Below are 22,477 nucleotides of genomic sequence, written 5' to 3'. Positions count from 1 at the left end.
ATGTATACTACTTGCTGAGGAGCATGAGAGGGTGGGTAGTGTTGCACTCATGTCCTGCTTGTGGGTCTCTTGCTGACAGCTGGTTGGCCACTGTGTGAACAGAATGCTGGACTAGATGGGCCCTTGGTCTGATCCAGCATGACTCTTCTTATGTTCTTAAGGCAACTCCCTTTTCCCCGAACATAACCATGTGCAGGAGTTACATGATGTTCAAGCCAAAGACTTTTACTGTGCAAGCCATGAGTGTCCTGTACACTGGTTTGGATGCTATATTGCAGCTGTACAATTAAGCATGGAACTTTAGTTCAGTACTCTGACCTCTCTTCTGTTTTAAAACAAATTGATCAGACTTAAATTGTGCAAGGAGATTTGAGGGAGAAGGTGGACAGATACAAAAAGCACAGGGCTCTTTCACTTTTAGTAGTTGTGTAAGGGTGCAGCCCTATGCATGTTTAGGCAGGAAAAAAGTCACAAACCCCTAAATAATTATTAGGTCATAAAGATAGATGTACCCGGTATGAAGAAACTTGTACCATTCATCTAGGATTTCTCAGGTTTGTATCTACTCCGTCTTTGGAACATGTTATCTCATATGGAAACTTTAATGGTATTCAATGCACAGCTTGTACCCCCCCCCCCCCACACACACACACTTTCATTAGCACAATTTGGTCATATTTGTGAATGTTTCATCCATAAATGGCGCACAGTCAAATAGATGAGATCAACTGCACTATAAAAGTGTCCGTTGTAATTTAAAATCAGAGCTGCAACAAGGGCACATATTTGCAGGGCACACATACTAAAAGAGCCCAAAGGGGAATTCAAATCTAAAGGAAAAGCATTCATTTCATTTTTCAAACTGAAGTCAAGTAGAGGTCACACTAAAGAAAACTTCCTGTTCTGCCTGCATAAAGTTTTGCAATAAAAGTTCTATGGACTGGCAAAACAACATTTGCAGATTCAGTAACTGCTTTCATAAGACTTGTGTATTACACATGTTTGTTGTAACAGTCCCTGCAACTGATTGTGAAATTATTATTAATTCTATTTTTATCCCACCCTCCAAGGAGCTCAGGGTAGCATACATGGTTCTTTCCCACCTATGGCATCTTCACAAGAACCCTGTGAGGTAGGCTAGGCTACGAGTTGGTGACTGACCCAAGGTTATCCAGGGAGCTTTGTGCCCAACAGATGGATTTGAAACTGAGGGCTCATCTACACCAAGCAGGATATTCCACTATGAAAGCAGTATATAAAAGGCAGGAGCCACACTACTGTTTTATAGCGGTATTGAAGTGCATTGACAACTGTTGGGGCCCATTGACCCATGCCATATACAACTTTCATACTGCTTTCATAGTGTTATATCCCGCCTGGTGCAGATGTGTCATGAGCCCAAACAGTTGTCAGTGCACTTTAATACCACTATAAAGCAGTAGTGTGGCTCCTGCCTTTTATATACCGCTTTCATAGTGGAATATCCTGCTTGGTGTAGATGAGCCCTAAGTCTTCATGGACTTAGCTCTACATTCTAACCACTACATCAGACTGGCTTTTTTTTTTTAGTGAAATTGCTCTATTTTTTCTTTAAAAAAAACCCACTCATGAAAGGAAAGGTCTAATACCCTACCCCCTCATGCAGGGAACATGCAGGAAATTCATCAGCAATTCAATGGTATTGGTGGGTAGCACTGATCAGGAAGCTAGTAAAGATAGAGGAAATAAGTTCTTCTGAAGGAGGAAGTTTCTAATGAAAGACACATTAGCCCTGGAATACCTCAATAGTGCTTTGCAAGTCCATACTGGATAGGCTGGTGTTGCACTTATGTTTTAACATTCTTTTAAACTAAGAAATACTGCCACATATCGGGTATGGAAAAAAGCTGGGAGGATATCACAATGGTGGTTGGAACTCTGCCAGTGGCAAGAAGAACATCTGGTCATCTTGGTGCCAGTTGAGAAGCTTGATGTGGTGTCATGGTATCTATGGGGATACTGGGAGCCATTTAAAGCCCAAGCTGGGAGTAGCAGCTGCTGCTCCTGGTACCAGTGAAGTCCCTTTCTCCATGCTGGGAGAGGCAATAACAGCAGAGAGGGGGGGAAGCAGGGGGGGTGATGACATCAGTGGCTGTGACCACCCCCTGGTATGATGTCATCAGGCCTGCAGTGGGCCTCATGGCAAGCAACTTAAAAAATTCTGTACTCCTAATGTATGCCTATGTACTTTCGATAAGGAGGGAACCTTAAGCTGTGAAGTGAGCAACCAAAGATTGGTAGAGTAGGCCATGACAGAACTACCGTTACCCTTTTCCAACAACCTGTGTTTGCTGTTGGTGTGCATGGGTCCATTATCACAGCATACACGTCACTCTAAAATGTTATTGGTAGCTCTGCTTGCAGTGCTGAGCCCCTGCGTCTGCTGTGAAAGGAAATGCACGCACACTGCGCCACCGCATGGAGTCCTGCCCCTTACTCTGGCAGCTGGCACCATTTTGTAGGGTGCATTCCACAGGGCTGTTTAGACAAACCAATCCAGAGCAGCAATGGAGCCTGTGCCACACCAAGCAAAAAATTGTTAGATCAGTCTCTGAGTATAGCCCAGCAGCCTTGCCCAGTTTCAGTCCTCCAGGTGAGTTGGATTGAAACTCCCATCATTCCCAGACAAGATGGCCAGGTTGGCTTGCAATATTGGGAGTTGCTGTCCAACCGATCTGGAGAGCATTAAGCTGGGGAAAGCTGATCCAGAGTTTATTCATGATGATTTCACAGTCTCTAATTCATAAAATCAGACATTGTAGATATTTATGGGTCACTGAAGCTTCAAGTTATATAAAGTATTAGTGAATATGAATTAGTGAATTAGCTTCACATGGGTTGGAATATCCCATAGTTTGATACAAGGAAATTTACATCACCGTCAGAGTTGGATACCTTGAGCTGGTTCAGATGACACGGCTGGCTCATCGTGGGTTATTTAACCCACAATGAGCCAGCTGTGTCATGTGAATCCACAATGAACCCTGGTGTGTGTGTGCCAGGCATGTGCAGCTACCATTTTGAATATGTACCTCCCCTCCCCCAACTGGGGTGATCAGGATTGCACAGTGTCATGCAAACCTGGTCACCATAGGTTATTCAAGGGTTAAACAATCCTCACATAACTCTGCTACTAATTGGGGGTTATGCGCAATAAGCCCACAATGATCCATCTGTGTTGTGCAAACCAGGTCATTGTGCCTGCCTCTTCCCAGTAAACCTATGCCTGTTGGTACCCCTAGGCACACCCCTGCCATGGTGCACCCTGAAAGCCCCCTGGAGGAGACATCTATGCACTTAATTTTCCTGAGGTGGGGCTGCCCCACAGCAGTAGGCAGCCATATAAGTCTCTCCCTCAGCCTACTTACTCATCTCCCAAGCTTCAACCTGTATGGACTGCAGAGCTATGTACTGGTTAGAGGTGTTTCTCCCTAGTGGCTGAAGACGTTACTGCAGGCTTCAACCACATGGACACATTTAAATTAATGTAAATTAATTAATGTGCTTTAAAATCAAAATAACCCTGAGGTTCACACCCCTAAGGCCTGCTAAGTATGGATAGCAAGTTTGAGGTGTCTAGGTTTCGTGGCCTTGTTGCAGATGGGACAGGCAGATGTGCACATTCTTTTATTATTATTGATACTGGACATAGTTTGATAGAAAGTTCCCTTAGCACCCTTTCCTTTTGTGCTTTGTCCTAGTAGGGTGCCTCATAGTGTTCCATGTAGATTCCTCATGCCAGTCTTTTCCAGATTGAAGAGCAGGGGGAAAGATTGCTATTAACTGTTTAACTGCCGTTTCTCACCCAAAATTGACTTTTACTTCAAAATAAATAAAAGTGTGAAACACCTCCCCAGCCACCAATACATGTTAACATGCATTATTAGGGCCAAACTACGTATTACGCTAATGGCATATAGCTGAGGCTGGACTCCAATGGAAACTTTTTTAAAACAGCAACAACACACAGGATGGGGGTGTATTTCAGAAGAAAACGGGGCCATGCACGCTTACGCCGGAGTTTAAAAAAAGGAAAGAAAGAAAAAGACACGTTTCAGCTACACGCTGCGCGATTAGCGTAACGTGTAGCTTGGCTCTTAGGCCCTGCGTTCAGCACGCGACGTCAAGGCGGCATATGCTGAGGACTAGCCCCATGGAATTGGTTACGCGTATGCTAGGCGCCCTCCATCCGGATGTGGCCATGGGACCAATGACTTACGAGACCGGGAAGAACCACAAAGGGCGGAGATGGGTAGGATGATCCATGCCGCCGGGAGGCCAAATGGCTCATGGCTGGGTTTCTAGGTCAAGGCCCACGGCCAGCTCTGCGGCCCTTAGGTGGTCACGTCCCCTGGGCGAAGCAGCCCTCCAAAGGCAGAGCTGCTGCCGCCGCCTCCCCCCTCGCCTCCCCTCCTCCCTTGCGGCTCAGAGGCGGAGCTACGCCGTGGTGCTTTTCCCCTCGGCCCGGCAGGCGCCGCTTTCCAGCCCTGACTTTCGCCTCCTGCGTTGCGGTTGCTGCTGCTGCTGCTGCTCCTCTCGCTTTGCTCCGCGTTCGCCGCCGTCATGGCCGTCTGGAGCGGCGCCGATCCTAGCCCGGCCGGCTCGGTCCGGCCCAGCTTGACCTCCGTCTCTTCGAGGGAGCTGCAGAGCCTTCGGACGTGCAACTGCGAGATGGCGGTGTTGCCGCTGCGCCAGCTGCTGCTCCTGCAGCCCGACTTGTTCCAGCTGCAAGGCGACACCGTGGCCGTGCTGAGCCCGCCGAGCAGCCAGCCCGGCGGCGGCTTCACGCTCATCAGCGACGGCTCCCTCCACGTGGACGGGCAGCAGCATTGCAGGGTCACCGGCTACTTCAAGAGGTAACGGGGCTCTTCCCACCCACTCTTCCATTGCGAGGTGGCAGCCTTTAAAGGTCTTGCCGGGGGATAGTGGGGTGGGGGGCTTATGCAGATTTTTGCATCTCGGGAAGGGGAAATTGCCCCTGCTGAATTGCTGCCTGTCATGCGGCTGGCCAAGGCATTGGAACCCCGCCAGGGAAAATAAAGGTGTTCCAGCCTTCATTGTGAGTCCAAACCCTGTTCTCTAATTTAGATCAGAAGCAGGACTAGTACTTTTCCAGCTGCTGGAGCTGGGATCAAATATATAAGATCTCTGGATTGATGAAACTTCAGAAGCAAAGTAGCCTGTTAGGAAATGGCCAGTGGCAGTGATGTGTGTGTGGTGGTGATGACGGGGGTGATGATGGGGGAGGAGGGATGTTGCTGCCTTTTGGCTCATGGTGGTGAGATGCTTTGTTATGGCGGTAGGTTGGGAAAGAGAAGAAGCAGTTGATGCCCACTTGTCCTCCCTTGCTTTTTTTTCTTTAAGCATTAGATGCAAATTACTCCTGAGCTAACTTCAGTAGTAAAAGAACTTCATTTCAACAAGAACTATTCATGTTGTCACCTGGCTGGGGAGGTAATGCTATTTTGCTGTTTTTCTGCCAGGCTGTAATTCCACAGGGCAGTACTTTTCTTAAGGCTGGAATATGTGAGGAGAACATAAAGGGGTACATTTGAGCATGAGCAACTTGCGTCTTCTTTCCTTCTCTTCTCCCCACCCCAACACAACTACGCATGAAGGCTAGCTGTGATCACTGAGTGATGAGCTATAACATCTCCTGTAGGTTTGAGCCTCGGCTGCTCCCTTCTTGGAAACTGAAGCACTGGGAAGGCCCATCAGGTATTCCCTTGCATTAGGTAAGGGAGAAGGGGAGGTGCTATCTTTGTAAAGAATGTTCTGTTTTCAGGGTAGTGGACTTCATGCTTGTGGGATCTAGTTTATTTATTTGTTACTAGACTCCTGAGGTTCATTAGCTGAAGGCAAGTGCAAAATACTGGCTATGGGGACATAGCCAAATTACCCACAGCACTCTGTACATTTGATGGGCTAATCTATTAGACACATTTACATTTGCATTTCTAGAGATCAGAGACCCACAAGTCTAAAACTGGCCAGCAGACCTGCACAAAGACTAATCAAAAGCAACCAATTACTACTCCTATTAATTTCTAGTCTGTTGCCAGTCAGTGGGCTCATCTACACCAAGCAGGATATTCCACTATGAAAGGCGTATATAAAAGGCAGGAGCCACACTACTGCTTTATAGTGGTATTGAAGTGCACTGACAACTGTTGGGGCCCATTGACACATACTATATACCACTTTCATACCTCTATATCTTGCTTGGTGTGCCTCCTGCCTTTTATGTATCACTTTCATAGTGGAATATCCTGCGTGGTGTAGATGAGCTCAGTGTTTCAGGACAGCAATTTTTCCAGTCTTATCTGGAGATGCTGAGGATTGAATTTAGGACCTTCTGCTTGGAAAGCGTATGTTCTACCACTGAGCACCACCCCAGACCTAGCATCCAGAGTTCATCCGGTAAATCCTGATTCACCTTCTGCTCATCCCTGCTTATCCCACTCTTTCAGGATTTTCCAACAGTAGAGTAACATCATACTCAGCAAGTCAAGTGGAATCCTACAGTAACAAAAGCTTTAGCCGTCACAGCTGTATGGTAATTTCCCTGTACGGCAGTATCATCTCCCTGGATTAACAGATGTTGGGGGCAAATTCAGAATGACGTTGTTCCACATGCCTTGTTTGTGCATGTCTCAGAGGCTGCCATTGGAAACAGAATTCTAGCCTAGATGAACCTTTGCTCCCATCATGCATGGATATTTGCATATCCTGCAGTAATGCCATCGGTAAACTACCAGTATGTAGTAGTTTACCAACCAAGCCCTGTCATTAAATGTTTGTTAGGATAGGGAGGCAGTGTCTCATGCTAAAAACAAGGAAAGGTCTCGTAGGACCTTAAAGATTTAACAAAGTGTCTCTCGTACATTTTTATTCCACTGATGATGAATTGAGGCGAAGTGCTATGATGTCTCTGAAGTGGAAAAGTTGGTAAAAGTATGGGGAAGAAGTAATCCCAAAGAGCAGACGACTTGTCTCTCTAACGCTGCCTTGTGTATTTGTAGTGGTTAATGGTGCCTGTGTCTGAAACTCTGGAACAAAACCAACCTTGGAAGCACACAAAATGAGCATAACTAGATGACTGCCAAGTGAGAAAGATGACTAAAAACAAAAATGTTAGCTCACGACTTGAAGCCCTGGGAGAGCATCTGTTGCATTTTTGGTCAATTTTTAAAAAGAAAAATGTGACACTTATAGACTTTCTGCCAATTCATTTCAGTGTTTTTTTTAAAAAACACTTATAATTTTTAATAGAGATTATAGTAAAAAGAAGAGCAAAATAAGCAAATTGAGGCATCATGTCTGCTGGATGTGACATTTTTGGAAGGGGAAGTATGGCCGAACTGTCTCACCTCTTTCTCTCTGATGCAGCCAAGGGAAACATTTGCTTCTACTTGCCCAGTTTAATTGTCCTGAAACAACTTCTGTTTGCAACCCTGGAAACTCTCTTGCATGTAGGCCAGCCAGTTCAGACCTAGGATATGTAAAATAGCAATACTTTGCATTTACATAGCATTAGAGTGTTCAGTATTACACTCCTTTCTTAATGCTGGCAATTCTGTAAGGTAGACCAGTAACAGAAGTAGTAGTATCAATAATGGTAACATGTAATCATTATTATATTGCAGGTAGGGAGGCTGAGTGGCTTTCATAAGGCTGCCTGCTAAGATTCTGGCCAAGGTGAAATAAAAACTGGGCACTTCTAGACTTTTGTCCTAGGCTGAAGTCCTATACTTCCTTACCTGTCTGAGTTGCGCTGTTCTATTACAGCTCAGTCTTATGCATGTCCCCTGTGCATAGGGTGGCTGTGTAACCTTGGTACTTTCACCAGCTCTTGATATTCAGTTATACTAGGACCTTTCCACATTCCATATAGTAAAGTAGAGAGGAAAAAAGAAGTCGCCTAAGTGTTATTCGTAGTGGTACCACACTTGGAGGATTCCAGCACTGCAGCCAGAATGCTGATAGCTGGAATTAATTATTTATTTCAGTCTTCCCTTGACTCTCCACATGATTTGGACTACATTTCCCATCAGCTCCAGCCACCGTGGCAGAGTTGATTGGAGTTGCAGTCCCAAAATTGGGAGGACTAGAGAAGGCCGATTTATGTATCCAATTCATTTTATATGCTGCCTTTCTGCCATCAAGCTATTTATTTCTTAATAAGAGACATGATAGAAAAGGAGGAAGGAATGAGGAAGTCAGAAGGAAAACATTATTATTATTATTATTATTATTATTATTATTATTATTATTTATTTATTTATATAGCACCATCAATGTACATGGTGCTGTACAGAGTAAAACAGTAAATAGCAGGATCATGACCGGCTGTCATGATCATCGCAAGGAACTAAATGGCAATTAATCCCAACAGAGTGGTTGGAGGAGGCTTTGCTATCTCCCCTCTCCTTATGATGCAACCTCAAAAAAGAATTGCTGATGGCCTGGTGGTGGTGGGGATCTCCCAGTATTACTGAATGTCAAGAAGGGCTAAAAAGCATAAAAACAGAGGAAACTGCAATAAACCCTTAGACCAGCCTTCCCTAACCTGGCATTTTCCAAATGTGTTAGACTACAGTGTTAGACTAGTCACCCAACCAGATCTGGGGATTATGGGAGTTGTAGTTCAATACATCTGTAGGGCATCAGGTTTGGGAAGACTGCATTAGACCAACGTTCCATCTGATTTGGTATTGTCGATATCAACTTGGCAGTGTTTGTGGAGGATTCCAAACAGGAGTCTTCACCAGTGCTACCTGGAGATGCAGGGGACTGAACCAGGTGCTTTCGCCATGCAAAGAAATGTTCTGTATCTCTGAGCTACGACTCCTCCCTCAAGGCACAGGTAGTGGCTATGTGAATCTGTTCTTGCAGAAAGCCCTGGGGAGATTGGGGAGAGCACATCCCAGCCTCCAGGAATGTTCTGCTGTAAATGCAGTGTTCAACTTGTGATCTGAACACTGGGCTCTTTCTCTCCCCCCCCCCCCACGCAAATAGTAGACACAGAAGCCTAATCTAGACTGCAGAGGGGTATAAAGGGCCAAAGTCCCCTACCCCACCCCACCCCCCCTATGCTAGAGTCCTGATTTTTTCACACTGGCTGTGTGCGCTCAAGGCCAAACCATGTCACTAACAAAACATGTAGTTTGTCCTAAGGTATGGGAACAAAACTGATTTGAACTGGGTGTGGGGCAGTGTCTGGAATGTTATCTAGAGAGGGTTTGGCGTCTCTTTGATATAACTGTGCAGTTATATTTTACTCTGAGGCAACTCATCTGATCTGAGTGATTGTTTAAAAGCTGGTTGCTGGGGTTTGGCTGAAACCCTGTGCATGTCTGTGTGTCTTTTTAAGAAATGTCCAAAATAAGGTTATGCTTACATTTTAGGGAAATCCAGTATTTTTTTGCAGGGACTGTTTGCTGAATTTGAACATCCCAAATTCCTTTTACAGGGTGAGGAGGGTGCATGTGGGGGGGGGGAAATAATGTAATGTGGCATTTTTTCCTGGCTCAGTATTAAAAAAAACTAATTGGACTTCCACTATTATTTAGAACAAGGATTCAGAATGTCAGGTGTGGGGGTCATATCTGGAATGCTTGGGTTCCCAATCTGGCCAACGAGGTCGCCCCCAGATAGTCCCACTCCCTTTCCAATGACTACTAATCATTGGTGGTTTCCCAGTTTTTGTGCTGTTTTTCCTCATTCTAAAATATCAAAATGCCCCTCCTAAGTAAGGCTTAGTGACTGGCAGTAAGAGCCTTAAGTTAGAACAGGCTTGTATTTTTGGCCCTGCCCCTTTGGCCCCACCCACTGTTGGAATGCGCCCCCCCCCCAGTTATTTCACATGGAATTCAGCCCTCAGGCTGAAAGAGGTTCAGCACCTCTAATTTAGATTTATGATGTACTAAGCCTAACCTTTCCAGCTTTTTCTAGAAGATGGATAGAACATGTACATCAGCACATAAAATGCACCCATCTATCTCACAGTCTGCCCTTTTTCTCCCTGTTTTATTTATTTATTTCATTTCTATACCACGCAATAGCCGAAGTTCTCTGGGTGGTTCACAAAAGTTAAAACCATAAGTACAGCATAAAATATAATATGAAAGCTTAAAACCACAACATAAAACTGAATGCACCCTATGTAATTTCAACTTCCTTGCCACAAATGGGTTAATTCAGTGTTTGCATGGCTATACCTAATGTGTCTCTCCCTGCTCCTTGCAGATCATCCACTGATCTGCATAGGTTCTGTATGATAATGTCCCTGCAGATCTAATTTATATCACAGCAATATAAATATTTACCTTAGTGTATTGGGAACAGGAGATGAAGAATGAGTGGAGGAGGAAGAGGAGGGTTATTTCATCAAAATCCTTAATTGCTTTTGTAATCCAAAGTAGTGCACAGGGATGAAATAGGGGTATTGGAAGAGATTAACTTAGATGTGGGCTTGCTATAGCAGAAGTTGCAGCAAGTCCCCCTTAACAAAATCCAAAACAGCCCTGAGCTACCCATTTTGGAAGATGAGTCTACAGATGTATATGCATATTTTTATAGGCAAACTTGACTATTTGGGGGAAAGGACATTCATTAAAATAAAACAGGTTAGGAATTCATGCATGGTTACTGGTGATATTGCTGAAACATTAGACCTTCTGTCTTCCTAGGTAGCATTTTCAAAAGCAAGTAGTAATTTGGGTTGTCCAGTGCCTTGGAGCTGCCATTTAAGAAATTACATAATCTTAGCATGGACTAACTTATGGCTAGCACATTGCAAATTAATCACTTTCAGCAGATAAACAGCATGACTAGTTCAGCCAGAACAATGACTCATGGGCGCATGCATACCACCCATCTAATTTTTCATGCGTGTGTCTAGCATCCCGCAATACCAGCTTACATGTTCCAACCACCACATTAGGTAGGAAGAGGAATCTGGCTTTGCTTTCTTTCTGCCTGTGTACCTGCAAGACACTAGCAATTCTAGTTGTAAATTGTAACATCGCTTCTAGTTGAGGGGCTATGTAGTGTGTTCAGCCATTAAGTGAAACATGTTTCTCTAAATGGCTGAAGACATGTCACGTGTTGTGGAATGGAATAAATGTGTTCTGCTAGAAAAAACAGCTTTGTCTTAACAAATGATGTGATAATTTATTACATTTTGATACTGCTCCATAGCCGAAGCTGTTTGGCCCATTTACAAAGATTAAAAATTATTAAATACAGTATACAAAGTTTAAAAACCATTTCCATAAAGGCTGTTTCCATGTCTAAATCCAGCCTGAACCCCATCTGAAATGGATCCAGATTATCAGTCTCACCCAAGAGTGTCAGGAACTGGTTTGCATCCACCCACTCAAGGACCATGCCCAGGAATTCAACATTTGCCACTGGCCTATAATTATTAAGATTTTCCAGGTCTAGGAATGATTTCTTCAGGAGTGGTCTCACCACTACCTCTTTCAGGTGACCCAGACCATTCCCTCTCGCAAAGAGGCATTAATCACCTCCTTGACCCAACTGGCTGTTCCCTTCCTGCTGCTTTTTTAAGTCAAGAGGGACGAGGATTCAATACAAAAGTGGTTATATGAACCTGTCCAGCCACTTTATCAACATCCTTGAGCTGTACCAACTGAAACTCATCCAGGAAAACTGGACAAGGCTGTGGTCTAGATACCTCACCTCATTCACCTTCTATAACACTGGAGTCTGAGTCCCAGCAGATGCAAGAGCTTTTATCCTGGAAGTACCTAGCAAATGTATTACAGCAGGCCTCAGATGGGGGGCAGCATATAATAGTCCCAGGATGACACTGAAAATTTCCACTGGATAGCAGATAGAGGTAGCAACATATTGGCTGGGTTTACACAACATGCTAATCCACCATGAGCTATCATGTTGTCTGAACATAGTGCATTTTCCACAGGGTGGCTTGTTAACCATTCAGTGTGGTTTATTTTTCTCAAACAAAAGATCTTAAGAACCCATGGCTTGTTGTTGAGTTGTTCAGGATTGCTAACAAGCCACAGGGTGGTTAACAAGTTAACGAGTAACCTTACAGAACCCACGTAGTGTTCAAATATAGCATGATAACCCACCTTGCAGAAAACGTGCTGCATTCAGACAACACAACAACCCACACTGTAGAAAACGTGCACGATCACCCACGGTTCAGCAACAACCCTCACTGGGTTAACGCGGCTTCTGAATCTACCTCACAATAGGCACACACTGGTGTTTTATTTATTTATTTATTTATTGCACTTCTATACCGCTCCCATAGCCAGGGCTCTCTGGGCGGTTTACAGGAATTCTAAAATTAAGATAAAAACGAGTATATAAAATTTAAAATTCTAAAACACAGAACATGCACACATAAAGCATTAAAAACCATTAAAAAAACTAAATGTAGGTGATTAAGATGGATTGCATCCACTAAGAGTTCTTCTCCATCGGCATTCAAGCTGTGTCCTATTTTGAGCTCTGGGGTAAAGGGGGCTTGTAAATGACTATGGCCATAAACTGTTGGTTTATGTTTATATAGGCTGGGAGCCAAAGAATTACTTTAGATGTATAGTAGGGCAGCCTTCTGCAACATAGTGCCCTTTAGATGTGTTGGACTAAAACTCCCATAATCCCCAAATAGCTTGTTGGAAGATTATGGGATTTGTAGTCCTAAATCTGGAGAATGCCAGGTTGGAGAAGGCTGATCTAGCATATGCATATTTTCTCTGCATTATCTTTACTCCAGTTGGGGGTATTATTAACGAAGAAAATGTGTCCGAGCCAAAGTGTCCATGGAAAAGAATTGCACGGATCTACCTTATGCTGGCTTAAGCATTGGGGTGAAATAAAGTCGAGTATTTTAACTTCAGACTGATTTGCTTAACTTGGTGCTAAGGGCATTTGCGTATATTGGTCATAATTTCATTTGTGCTTAATGAGCTTTGGCTATTGGGCAGTATAGAAATACATATATAGTACAGGAGTCCTAAATTTGTGTGTTAACTCTTTTGAAAGATAACACAAAACTAGCTCAGTCAGGCTAATCAAGGTTTAGCTTGGTTCACAAATTGTGTAGAAGACACCCAGGACGTGAGCAATGTCTTTTACTAAAGTTTTGGTGTCTGAAATCATGAGTGAAACACCCTCCAGATGTTTTGGACTCCAGCTCCCATAAACCCTAGCCAGACTGGCTAGAGGTCAGGGATAATGGGAGTTGTAGTACAAAATATCTATAGAGAGCACTATATTCCCCCCCCCAGCTTCACCCACTCTTTATTGATTTAGAACAGGGTTGCGTAACAAGTAGCCCATAGGCCATGGCCAATTTTTTCTCTCCTCCCCACCCCCAAATGGTCACATTAACATCACAGAGTACTAAATGGGTCAAATTTAGCTTCAAAACAAGTTAAAATTGGCCCGTTTAGTTCTCTGAAGCACTAATGAGGCCATTTGTTTTGTAAAAAAAATATTTGAGGGTGCCCTGTGGTGCCCCACACAGTACAATATGTGGGGCAAAGGGGGTGTCCTCTGGTTCCCCCAAATTTGCCAGCTAATGATTTAGAATATTTTTAGGCTGCCTTTAAGAGCAAAAAAAAAGCCCTCCCAAGGTCACATATATGATGAAATCCCATGCAATGGCAGTGGGGATGATGGAAGATGTAGTCCCAAACTTCTTGAGGGCACTAGGTTGGAGAAGACTGGCTTAATGTATAAGGCAAGCCATGGATCAAATTTTCAGCAGCTCATAAATCTGTGCTTCTCCAGTTTGCTCTTGAGCTGTCTACTTCACTGGGCCTACGCCAGAGTAAGTGGTTTGAAGATTGTGATTGGAATGAAGTTCAAATTAATCTCTCAGTAGAAGCAGAAACTTAAACTCCAGAACACATGGATTTATTAAAGGGAAAAGGTGACGCATCCTTAACCACAGCAATACCCTTTTTTATGATGCTGTTTTTGTTTTGACAAACTTCAAAACTTAAAAGGGATAGTCTTCAAAACAGGAGATGTGGTAATTCCTGCTTCATGACATTGACTGGGTTCTTCAAAACTAATAGTGTGGCTGAACTTCCTAGCTCAGCCCTCCCTGACCTAGTGCTCTCCAGATGTTTGGGACTTCAACTCCCATCAGCCTCAGCCAGCCTGTCCAATGGTCAGGAATGCTGGGAGTTGTAATTTAAAACATCTGGAGGGCATCAGGTTGTCAAAGGCTGTCCTAGATAAAGATTGGTTCTATTTCAATAGTCAAGCTAAATTCCATGTAGATGCTGAAAAACAAGCAAAATAGTAAGAAAATTTAATTTAAATTTAATTTAACATTTAATTAAAAATAACACATTTAATCAGGCCACAGACTAATTCTAGAATTGAGTTTCTTGACATTTTGAGGTCTGTTTCTATGTACTGCAAAAGACTGATTTACGGAGACCATTATATATAAAAGTCACAGATGAAGAATGTGAACAGAATAGAGGGAATCTGTTACCCAGCGCAGCCAATGGGCAGGGATGATGGGAGTTGGAGGCATTGAGTTGTCTGTCCATTGACTAGAACATACTTCTGGTGTTTCTTCCATGTTAGCAATTGTTCTCTCTGTCCTTTCTAGAAGGAAAGGAGGAAAACTTCAGTTTTTGAAACTCAGTATTTCTCTTTGGCTTATACCATAAGCTGTATCATATGAAATTTGAGGGGGTCTCATATTTTGCACCCTCACTTCCAAAAATAGGAAATGTGAGCGTTCTTTAAATGGTAGTTTGCTCTGCAAAGGGTTTTTGGAGTAGCCTGTTGGTCTGTCTATAAGGGACTTCAGAAACAAGCATATAGACTATACCAGAATCACAGCTATAGCAGTCCAATTCTTGCAATCTAAAACTCAACCCTACTGCTGTCTAATTCTTGTTCTCTGTCAGATGAGGCAAAAATGGATTTTGCCTCAGGTAGCTCGATATAACTTAAGATGCACTCCACTTGCAACTATACCCCTTGCACTAGTACGTGGTGGAAAGTTAAGGCGATGGATTTAGATTCAACTTGTGTGACAGGACAAAGCTAAAATGGCATGGCCTCACTATTCCCTAATACAAATTGGTTCCCCGTTGGTGCCTCTTCCCCTTTCTCCATGCAATTGTTCTTGCTCCATTTATATTTTTCTGGAATAAGGAGAAGGATCTGCAGTTCTTTTGGGGAGGAAGACAAAGTGCCTTTCACACCAGACCTGGTACTTGCAGAAAGCAAATCTTCTGCCCACCAATGTATCTACTGCTTCTCCTTACTCTTCTCCAGCCATCCATTTGCAGTCCAGATGTCTAACACACAACTTTCTTCTCCTGAACAGGCATGTAGAACTGAACACCCATTATGACTATAAAAACTACAGAGAGGCTATACTGGGTCGGCCGCTGGTGTTCTTCATTAATGTCAGAACGAAATATAATTCTTCAAGAGGTATGTGTGGCTTCAGCTATCTTTAACATGTAGGTATTGGGACTGCATAGCTTACAGTAAAGAACTAAATAGATAGTTGGTGTCAAGTGACATGGTTGAATTCAGATCAAAGGCCAGATGATACCATTTTCAAACAGACAACTATGGTCTCTAATATTACAATAATATAATATTATTACTCTATTAATAGAGTAATAATATTACAATACTATTACTCTAATAATATTGTAATATTATTATATTGTAATATAATAATATTACAATATTATTATAGTACAACCTATAAAAGTGCCTTCCTTCAGGAGATTCACAAATAAAAAAAGATGCATAACTTTGTAATGCTTGCTAGCTTTGCAATGTGTGCAGCAACCCATAGGAGAGAAGAAAACGCTGGCAAAACAATTTTGTGTGCAGTTGTTAAGGGGCAAAAGACAATAGCTCTCTGGGGTGGAATTCAGGGGAGGGGAATGGTCTGTCTAATTAGATGAGAAGAGCATCTGAACTATTATGCTAATGTGTAGTTCTATACAATAGTAATACTTTCCAATCCATTATTAGAAAAAACATACGCTTTTGTTGTGAATACTCGACATCCAAAGATGAGAAGACAGATTGAAAAGAGCATGAACAACATAATATCTTCTGTGATTGGAGAAAGCTATAAACTTCGGGTGAGTTATTTTTGACCTTCAAGTCGTTTTGGCTAATTGCAAGGGGCAAAGGACAATATCAGGGGTAGGGTTTGGAGGAGGAAGGGCAACCTAGCTACTTCCTTTAAAGGGTGGGCCCTGCCTATCTAGTGGTTATTTATTGATTGATTGCATTTATAGCCCGCCTTTTTTCCCTCCAAGGAACCCAAGGCGGTGTTCATAATCCTCCTTTCCTCCACTTTATCGTGGAGTCTTAGTATTTAATCTTTTTCTTGTGTTCTCAGCATTTAGCCCTTTTGTTGGGTTAACAGAAAATAGAAATTTTTACAAAATTTAAATGTCCGTTTATTAAGGTTTTGTTTTTATTTTTTATCAAAGGGATATAAATAATACACCCACCTACACCAGGATCCAGAACACTTCAGGCATTTTTACTGTACATTCTTGGCCTGGGTGCTTAGCGCTGAATAATGGCCTGCAAGGAGCCGCAAATTGATGTTTTGGGCCATATCCAATGATAGTCTAACTTAAGTTCTATTCATTTCAATGGGTCTACTTTAAGTAGGACTAATATTGGAGGCTATAATGGGCTGGATGAGGGCTAATAATGCTGGTAAGATGAAAGCTCTGTGGATTGGTGGTTTCCAAATCTGGGAATTGGGTAAGCGACCTGTCCTGGATGGGGTTGTACTCCCTCTGAAGGAGCAGGTGTGTAATTTGGGAGTACTCCCAGATCCAACCTTGTCATTGGAGGCTCAGGTGGACTCTGTGGCCTGGAGTACTTGGGGCCAGCTTTGCCTGATCTGCCAGCTATGACCTTTCCTGGACAGGGATGACCTAGCAACAATAATGCATTTGCTGGTAACTTCCCAATTAGACTACTGCAATGCACTCTATGTGGGGCTTCCCTTGAAGACAACTTGGAAGTTGCAGGTAGAGCAAAATGCATCAGCTGGACTGCTGACCAATGTGAGACATATATTATGGTGGGACATGGGAGAGGGCTTTTTCTGGGTTGTGGAATGCCCTCCCCTTTGAGGCCCAACTGACCCCGACGCTGGCTTCATTTCAGTGCCAACTTAAAATATAGCTTTTTATCAAAGCCTTTGAAGGCTAAAGCGGCACATAGTTTTAATTGTTTTTAATTGCTTTTAAAACTGTTAATTGTTTTATACTGTTTTATTTTATCTGTATGACACCCTGAGATCTCAATGATATAGGACAGGATACAGATGTTTAAATAAATAAATACAACCCAGTGCATTTATTTATTTAATAAATAAATGTGTGTCGGATTGCATTTCTGAATTAGCACTCTGTTCACTTTGAAGAGAAGGCATTCAGCAAGCAAGTCTGTAATGGCAAGGGAAGTACATTATATTATCTGTGGGAGACATACCCTCTTCTCAAGTTATAATTCCACTGTCTGGACAAAAATTGCCAAGCAAACCTGTCTATACCACCATAAACTCCAAAATATAATATAAATGTAAATGTTTTGCAGCACTTTGCTTTTTGTTAGCTCTTTGACCTACTGCCCTGCAATTACAAATAATACTTTGCTCTTGAGGCATCCTTGAGTCTTAAAAATCTTTTAGTTTCAGACAACGTGCTAAACCAGAACTAGGCCACTAACCCATTTGCAGCAAAAGTTTAGTGAGTGTGTTTAAACTATGGTTATGTAGCCACAATGGTTAGGAATGGTTCACACAACATGCTAAGTCGTGGTTCACATGACATGCTAAGCCATAATATTTAGCTCAAAGTGCTTAACCACTGTAGCTTAGCATGTCATCTGAACAGGGTCAATCTAACATTATTATATGAATAGTTCTGTTAGGAAAAACAAGCAGCATAATTAGGAAGACCGTATTGTATTTGATGCATATACCCTAGTTCTGTTTTGCTTGCCAGGCACTGGAACCAGCTTCAGCTTCAGCAGTATGAAGTTGCTGCTAGTACCATGATAGCGAACAGAGCAAAGCATAATGTGCGCTTCGCTTTGGGATTTGAAAGTACTTGTGGTTAATCTTGCTTCAAAAATGGCTTTTAGTTAAACTTGGAGCTTCTTAAGCATGACTGTGGGGGGCAGAGCATGACCTTATACTTGCATTTTTGTAAGCATAAAACCTCTTGAGTGCTAACAGTTCTAATGTTGTGCAAAGCCCTCCTGGGATGCTGGTTTTAAGCATTTTATTTTAAAAAAAAACACCTGTAAAATATGATGAATTCAAGAAAGAAGTTTGTTTGTTCTTTCTGATGACCACTTTTGCAGGCTGGTGCTGGTGGCAGCAACCAAATGGGATCGCTCCGATTTTTGGTAAACTTTTTGTCTGGCAAATGGAATCTGTCCTTGTTTGGATTGTAATCCAATGATAAAACTGTCGTGCAAATTAAGGTAGCCAGATTATACACCAGGTTCCTTCTCCATGCCACGTAGTTAAAACAATAATAGTATATCTGATGCTTTAAAGATATAACAATTATTGTAGTTTGAGACACAAATCTCTTGAATTTAATAACTAGGAGTATTAGAAGCTTTCTGTTGGTACACAAGATGTTAATATGCTTTAATAGAGACCCCTCTCTCTCTCTCTTTTTTTTTTTTTTTTTACAGTTTGATTTTCAAGACGTTGTAAAGAGGTTTTTTCCTCCAGGAGCCCATCTGGTTAATGAAGAAAGCTTGAGTTTCTCCTACGAGTTCAAATCTGATGCTTTATTTGATTTCTTTTATTGGTTTGGGATCAGCAAAAACACAGTTTCGGTGAATGGGAAAGTTCTTAACTTGTCCAGTAGCAATCCAGAGAAGAAAGAAATGATAACCAAATTTCTGGATAAAATGAGTGAACCAAATCTACGTTCAAACAGTTTTTCAGACCGAAAGTTCAGTGTTATCTCCAGAGGTAAGTTGGTAACCTGTTAAGTACAAATTTTTTTTTGCTATGTTGTTCACTGTCTGCAAAGATGGTTGAACCCTTTCTTCTAATCCTTTATTTTGATATAAATACAAGCAGGTTGGACCCTGGAAAACTTCTAGATCATAAGAGTTTGACATGTGATTTTCAAAGCAATTCTTTTCTCCAATGAAGGCAAAGGCAGAAACACTCTGTACTTCTCTCCCATACTTTTCTCTCTTGACTTCTGCATGTTCAAGAATCCACTTAAATCTTAAAACCCTTCTTCATATTTCATCACTTTTCCTGGCCCATATATCCACAGCCTTCAGAATTCAACTTGTCATTGAACAACTCTGCTGCCACCCCTGAATATATGCCGTCATGGTCAACCTTAATCTCCTCTTTCCTCTATTTGCTATTTTCACCCCTTCACACATTCCTTTGAACATCTTAAGATACGACTCTTTCTTCCTCTTCTTGCAGCATCAGAAAGCTACTTGTCTTTGAAAGCTTTGGCCCTGTTGGTTGCTCTGTCTCTTCACTAAAGTGCCCCCCCTCCCGTCTCCCTTCCTTTGGGAAGAGTCATTTTCTCAGTGTTCCTTGTTATTTCCACAATACTGCTTGGAAATACATTTTTAAAACTACCCATGTGACCATCAATGCTAAATCCTTTGAAAAAATAATAAAAGCTGTGATTCTTGGGAGGTAACAGATATTCAATATTTTCATGCCTGCTTGGTTTTGTTTTTCATTAGAATTCTCAGATTTTCAGTCTTCTAGCCAAATATCACATGCATTTATATATTAATTTAGAATATTTTTGGTTCGTCCTTCTACTCAATGAGCTCATGAGGCGACCTTCAATAAAAAATACTAAGAATAAAATGTACAGACATGCATGGCTGTCTCTTTATCCTTAAACTTTGTTTCTTCTGCTGTCTTACAGCTTCAATAGATGACGTGTTTAACAGCAACCTGACACCACAATCATCTTGGACGGAGTCCCCTTTCACAATGTGGACAATTTCAGCAGTTCAGAAGACTGAAGACAGATCAAATACCATAATCTGACTTTCATAAGTTGGAGAAAGATACATGGAAAAAGAGGAATTGCACCGTAATGAAATCATCCCTATCGCAGAATGCGCAAGGAGTTACTGAAAGGAAGATGTTCTCTTTTGCATCTCGCTTTAAATAGTAGGCTATTCTTCTGCTTCCTTTGATTCAGGAGAAGCCTCTTCTGAGTCTTGAAATGGTACATGGAGAGTTGGTTCTTCACTTGGCACAAAGAACTTTTTAAAGCATAGGGGCTTTCTTTTGGTTTCTGTTACACTTAAGCATGTAGCTAGAGTGATAGAACAATTTTAAACCTAGATTATTAGAGTGGTTTTAAAAAACAACTCCCCAAGTTTTAAAAGGTCACTGATATTTTTTAAATAATTACTCCAGTGCTTGTCATTATTTTTGATGTCAAGTCTAAAGGAATTCAAAATTGCTTTTAAAGCTCAAAATGTAAATCAAATATCTACCTGATAGGATGTTCCCTTTCTTCCAAAGCACTTTGGAAGTCTAGTGAGAGGATCTGGGAGAATCTAGTATTACGTTTTCTATGTGTGTTTTTCCCTAGTGTTCTCTGAGGTAATGATCAATGAAGTTGGGAAGTTTTACTGCCTTGGTAAAATGCCATATTTCCTTGGTACTACTGTTTGTACCAGTGTTAAATTTTAACAGAAAGATACTAATCATGGTAGGTCTTCTTTTTTTAAAAAAAAACCCAACATTCCTGTATCAGTTCCTGGGGATAAGTACCTATTATTGTTTTGAAATAACTTGTAATTAAATTAAGGTTAACCTTTAGAAACAGATGAAAGATGCATTACATTCTTCATTAAAGCTTTACCCATTAGCACATTTCAGTCAGTGAAATCATTGGATTATGGATTAGATCCAGACTTAGTCATACTTAGAGTAGATCTATTGGAATAAATGGGGTTGAAGTTATTCAAATGGGCCTGCTCTAAGTATGATTAAATATAGATCTAACCCTATATTTTATAATTTCTACCCAGTCTTTAACTTCCTGTCAAAGGTGCATTAAAGAAATTGTCACAGCATTGGTAGCTGTAATCAGAATTCTTCACAAGTTACCTGGAAATGGAACACAACTATTGCTCCAACTCTTTAGTTAATGGAAAAAGCCGCTTACTCATACGGGGTTGATGTATGTGCGAGAGATGGGAAGGCTTTCAGCCAAAGCAAAGTTAAGTTGGTCATCTATCCACACTGCTACATGATACTGTTTGATAAAGGATAGAAAAGGCTACATCAGCCATGCATGAAGTTTCCCATTTGGTTTCAATATAATTAATGTCAGTGTGTATGATACCTTGTGGCAGTGCAGGCGTGACTGACTACAGTCACACTGGCAGATGCTTACCTGGCTGAGAATATCTCAGCTGCCCCTTTCATTTGTAGCACTTGGACACTTTTATTATTGTATATTTTTCCTGAGAACTGTGGATTTTATTTTTAAAAACAGAAACTCAGTTGTCCACTACTGCTGGAGTTTCTGATGACTGGCCTTAGCAGGTTCCCTGTTCCTAGGAAGGGCTGCCCTGTTTACTTCTGTTGATGGGGCATCGCTTTGTGCACAGAGCTGCCCCCGTCAGATCAAAATGGGCAGCGTCTGCATAGGAGACTGGGAGAAATGCCTGTTCTCTTCAGACACTAATAGAACTTGTGAACATAATATATACATGGAGATTATGATTCAGAGATGAATGACCTTGGAGTCTAAAGAATGTTTATGGGTGCAATCCTGTGCATGTTAGGCAGGGAAAAACCCCTACAACTCCCAGCATTCCCTAGCTGGCTGGACCATTCTGGGAATTGTAGGACTTTTTCCCTGCCTAAATATGCATAGGATTACATCTTTAATCCTAAACACTCCAGAGAAGCACCCCAACAACAATCATATACTTTCAACTAGCAAATTTGAGTGGGCATCTGGTGAATATTTTACCTTTTCTCTGTGCCATGATATCTGAACACCAACATGGAAATGCTGGCCTTGTTTATCTTAACTGTATTATGCTTGTGCTGGGTAAGACCATGTTGGAATGGAATTCTATGGGACTGGAATGAAAGAGCCTGAAAGATCTCCTCATACATTCCTTGGCTTTTGGCAGCATTATATTGAATGTCTGCATTCAAAGGATGTTTGATAATAGTCATCAGTCTCTCTTTATATATTGCCTATTCAGTGCCTTCGTATGTCTTTGTTTTACAATAAAGGAAGATTTTAAAATGGATGTCTTCATTTCTTCCCCCTCCTCAGGTATCTGTAGATACTGCATACAATGTAGCAAGAAGTGGGGTTTATTCATTAACTCTTAATCAAAATGGAATCAAATTCAGTTA

At 41.8% G+C, this 22,477-nt stretch overlaps 1 protein-coding gene across 1 annotated transcript; it reads left to right on the top strand.

The window, feature by feature from the left end:
* Positions 1 to 4,562: 4,562 nt before the first annotated feature.
* Positions 4,563 to 22,364, top strand: MEDAG (mesenteric estrogen dependent adipogenesis). The gene is made up of 5 exons (XM_063126994.1): positions 4,563 to 4,895; positions 15,401 to 15,510; positions 16,069 to 16,181; positions 18,778 to 19,063; positions 20,004 to 22,364. The coding sequence occupies exons 1-5, from the start codon at positions 4,603 to 4,605 to the stop codon at positions 20,126 to 20,128; spliced, it is 927 nt and encodes a 308-aa protein (XP_062983064.1). The 5' UTR covers positions 4,563 to 4,602; the 3' UTR covers positions 20,129 to 22,364.
* The last annotated feature ends 113 nt before the right edge of the window (positions 22,365 to 22,477 follow it).

This window comes from Elgaria multicarinata, chromosome 5, assembly GCF_023053635.1.
Source record: "Elgaria multicarinata webbii isolate HBS135686 ecotype San Diego chromosome 5, rElgMul1.1.pri, whole genome shotgun sequence".
Classification (NCBI taxonomy): Eukaryota; Metazoa; Chordata; class Lepidosauria; order Squamata; family Anguidae; genus Elgaria; species Elgaria multicarinata.
This window is presented reverse-complemented; position numbering and strand designations above follow the sequence as displayed.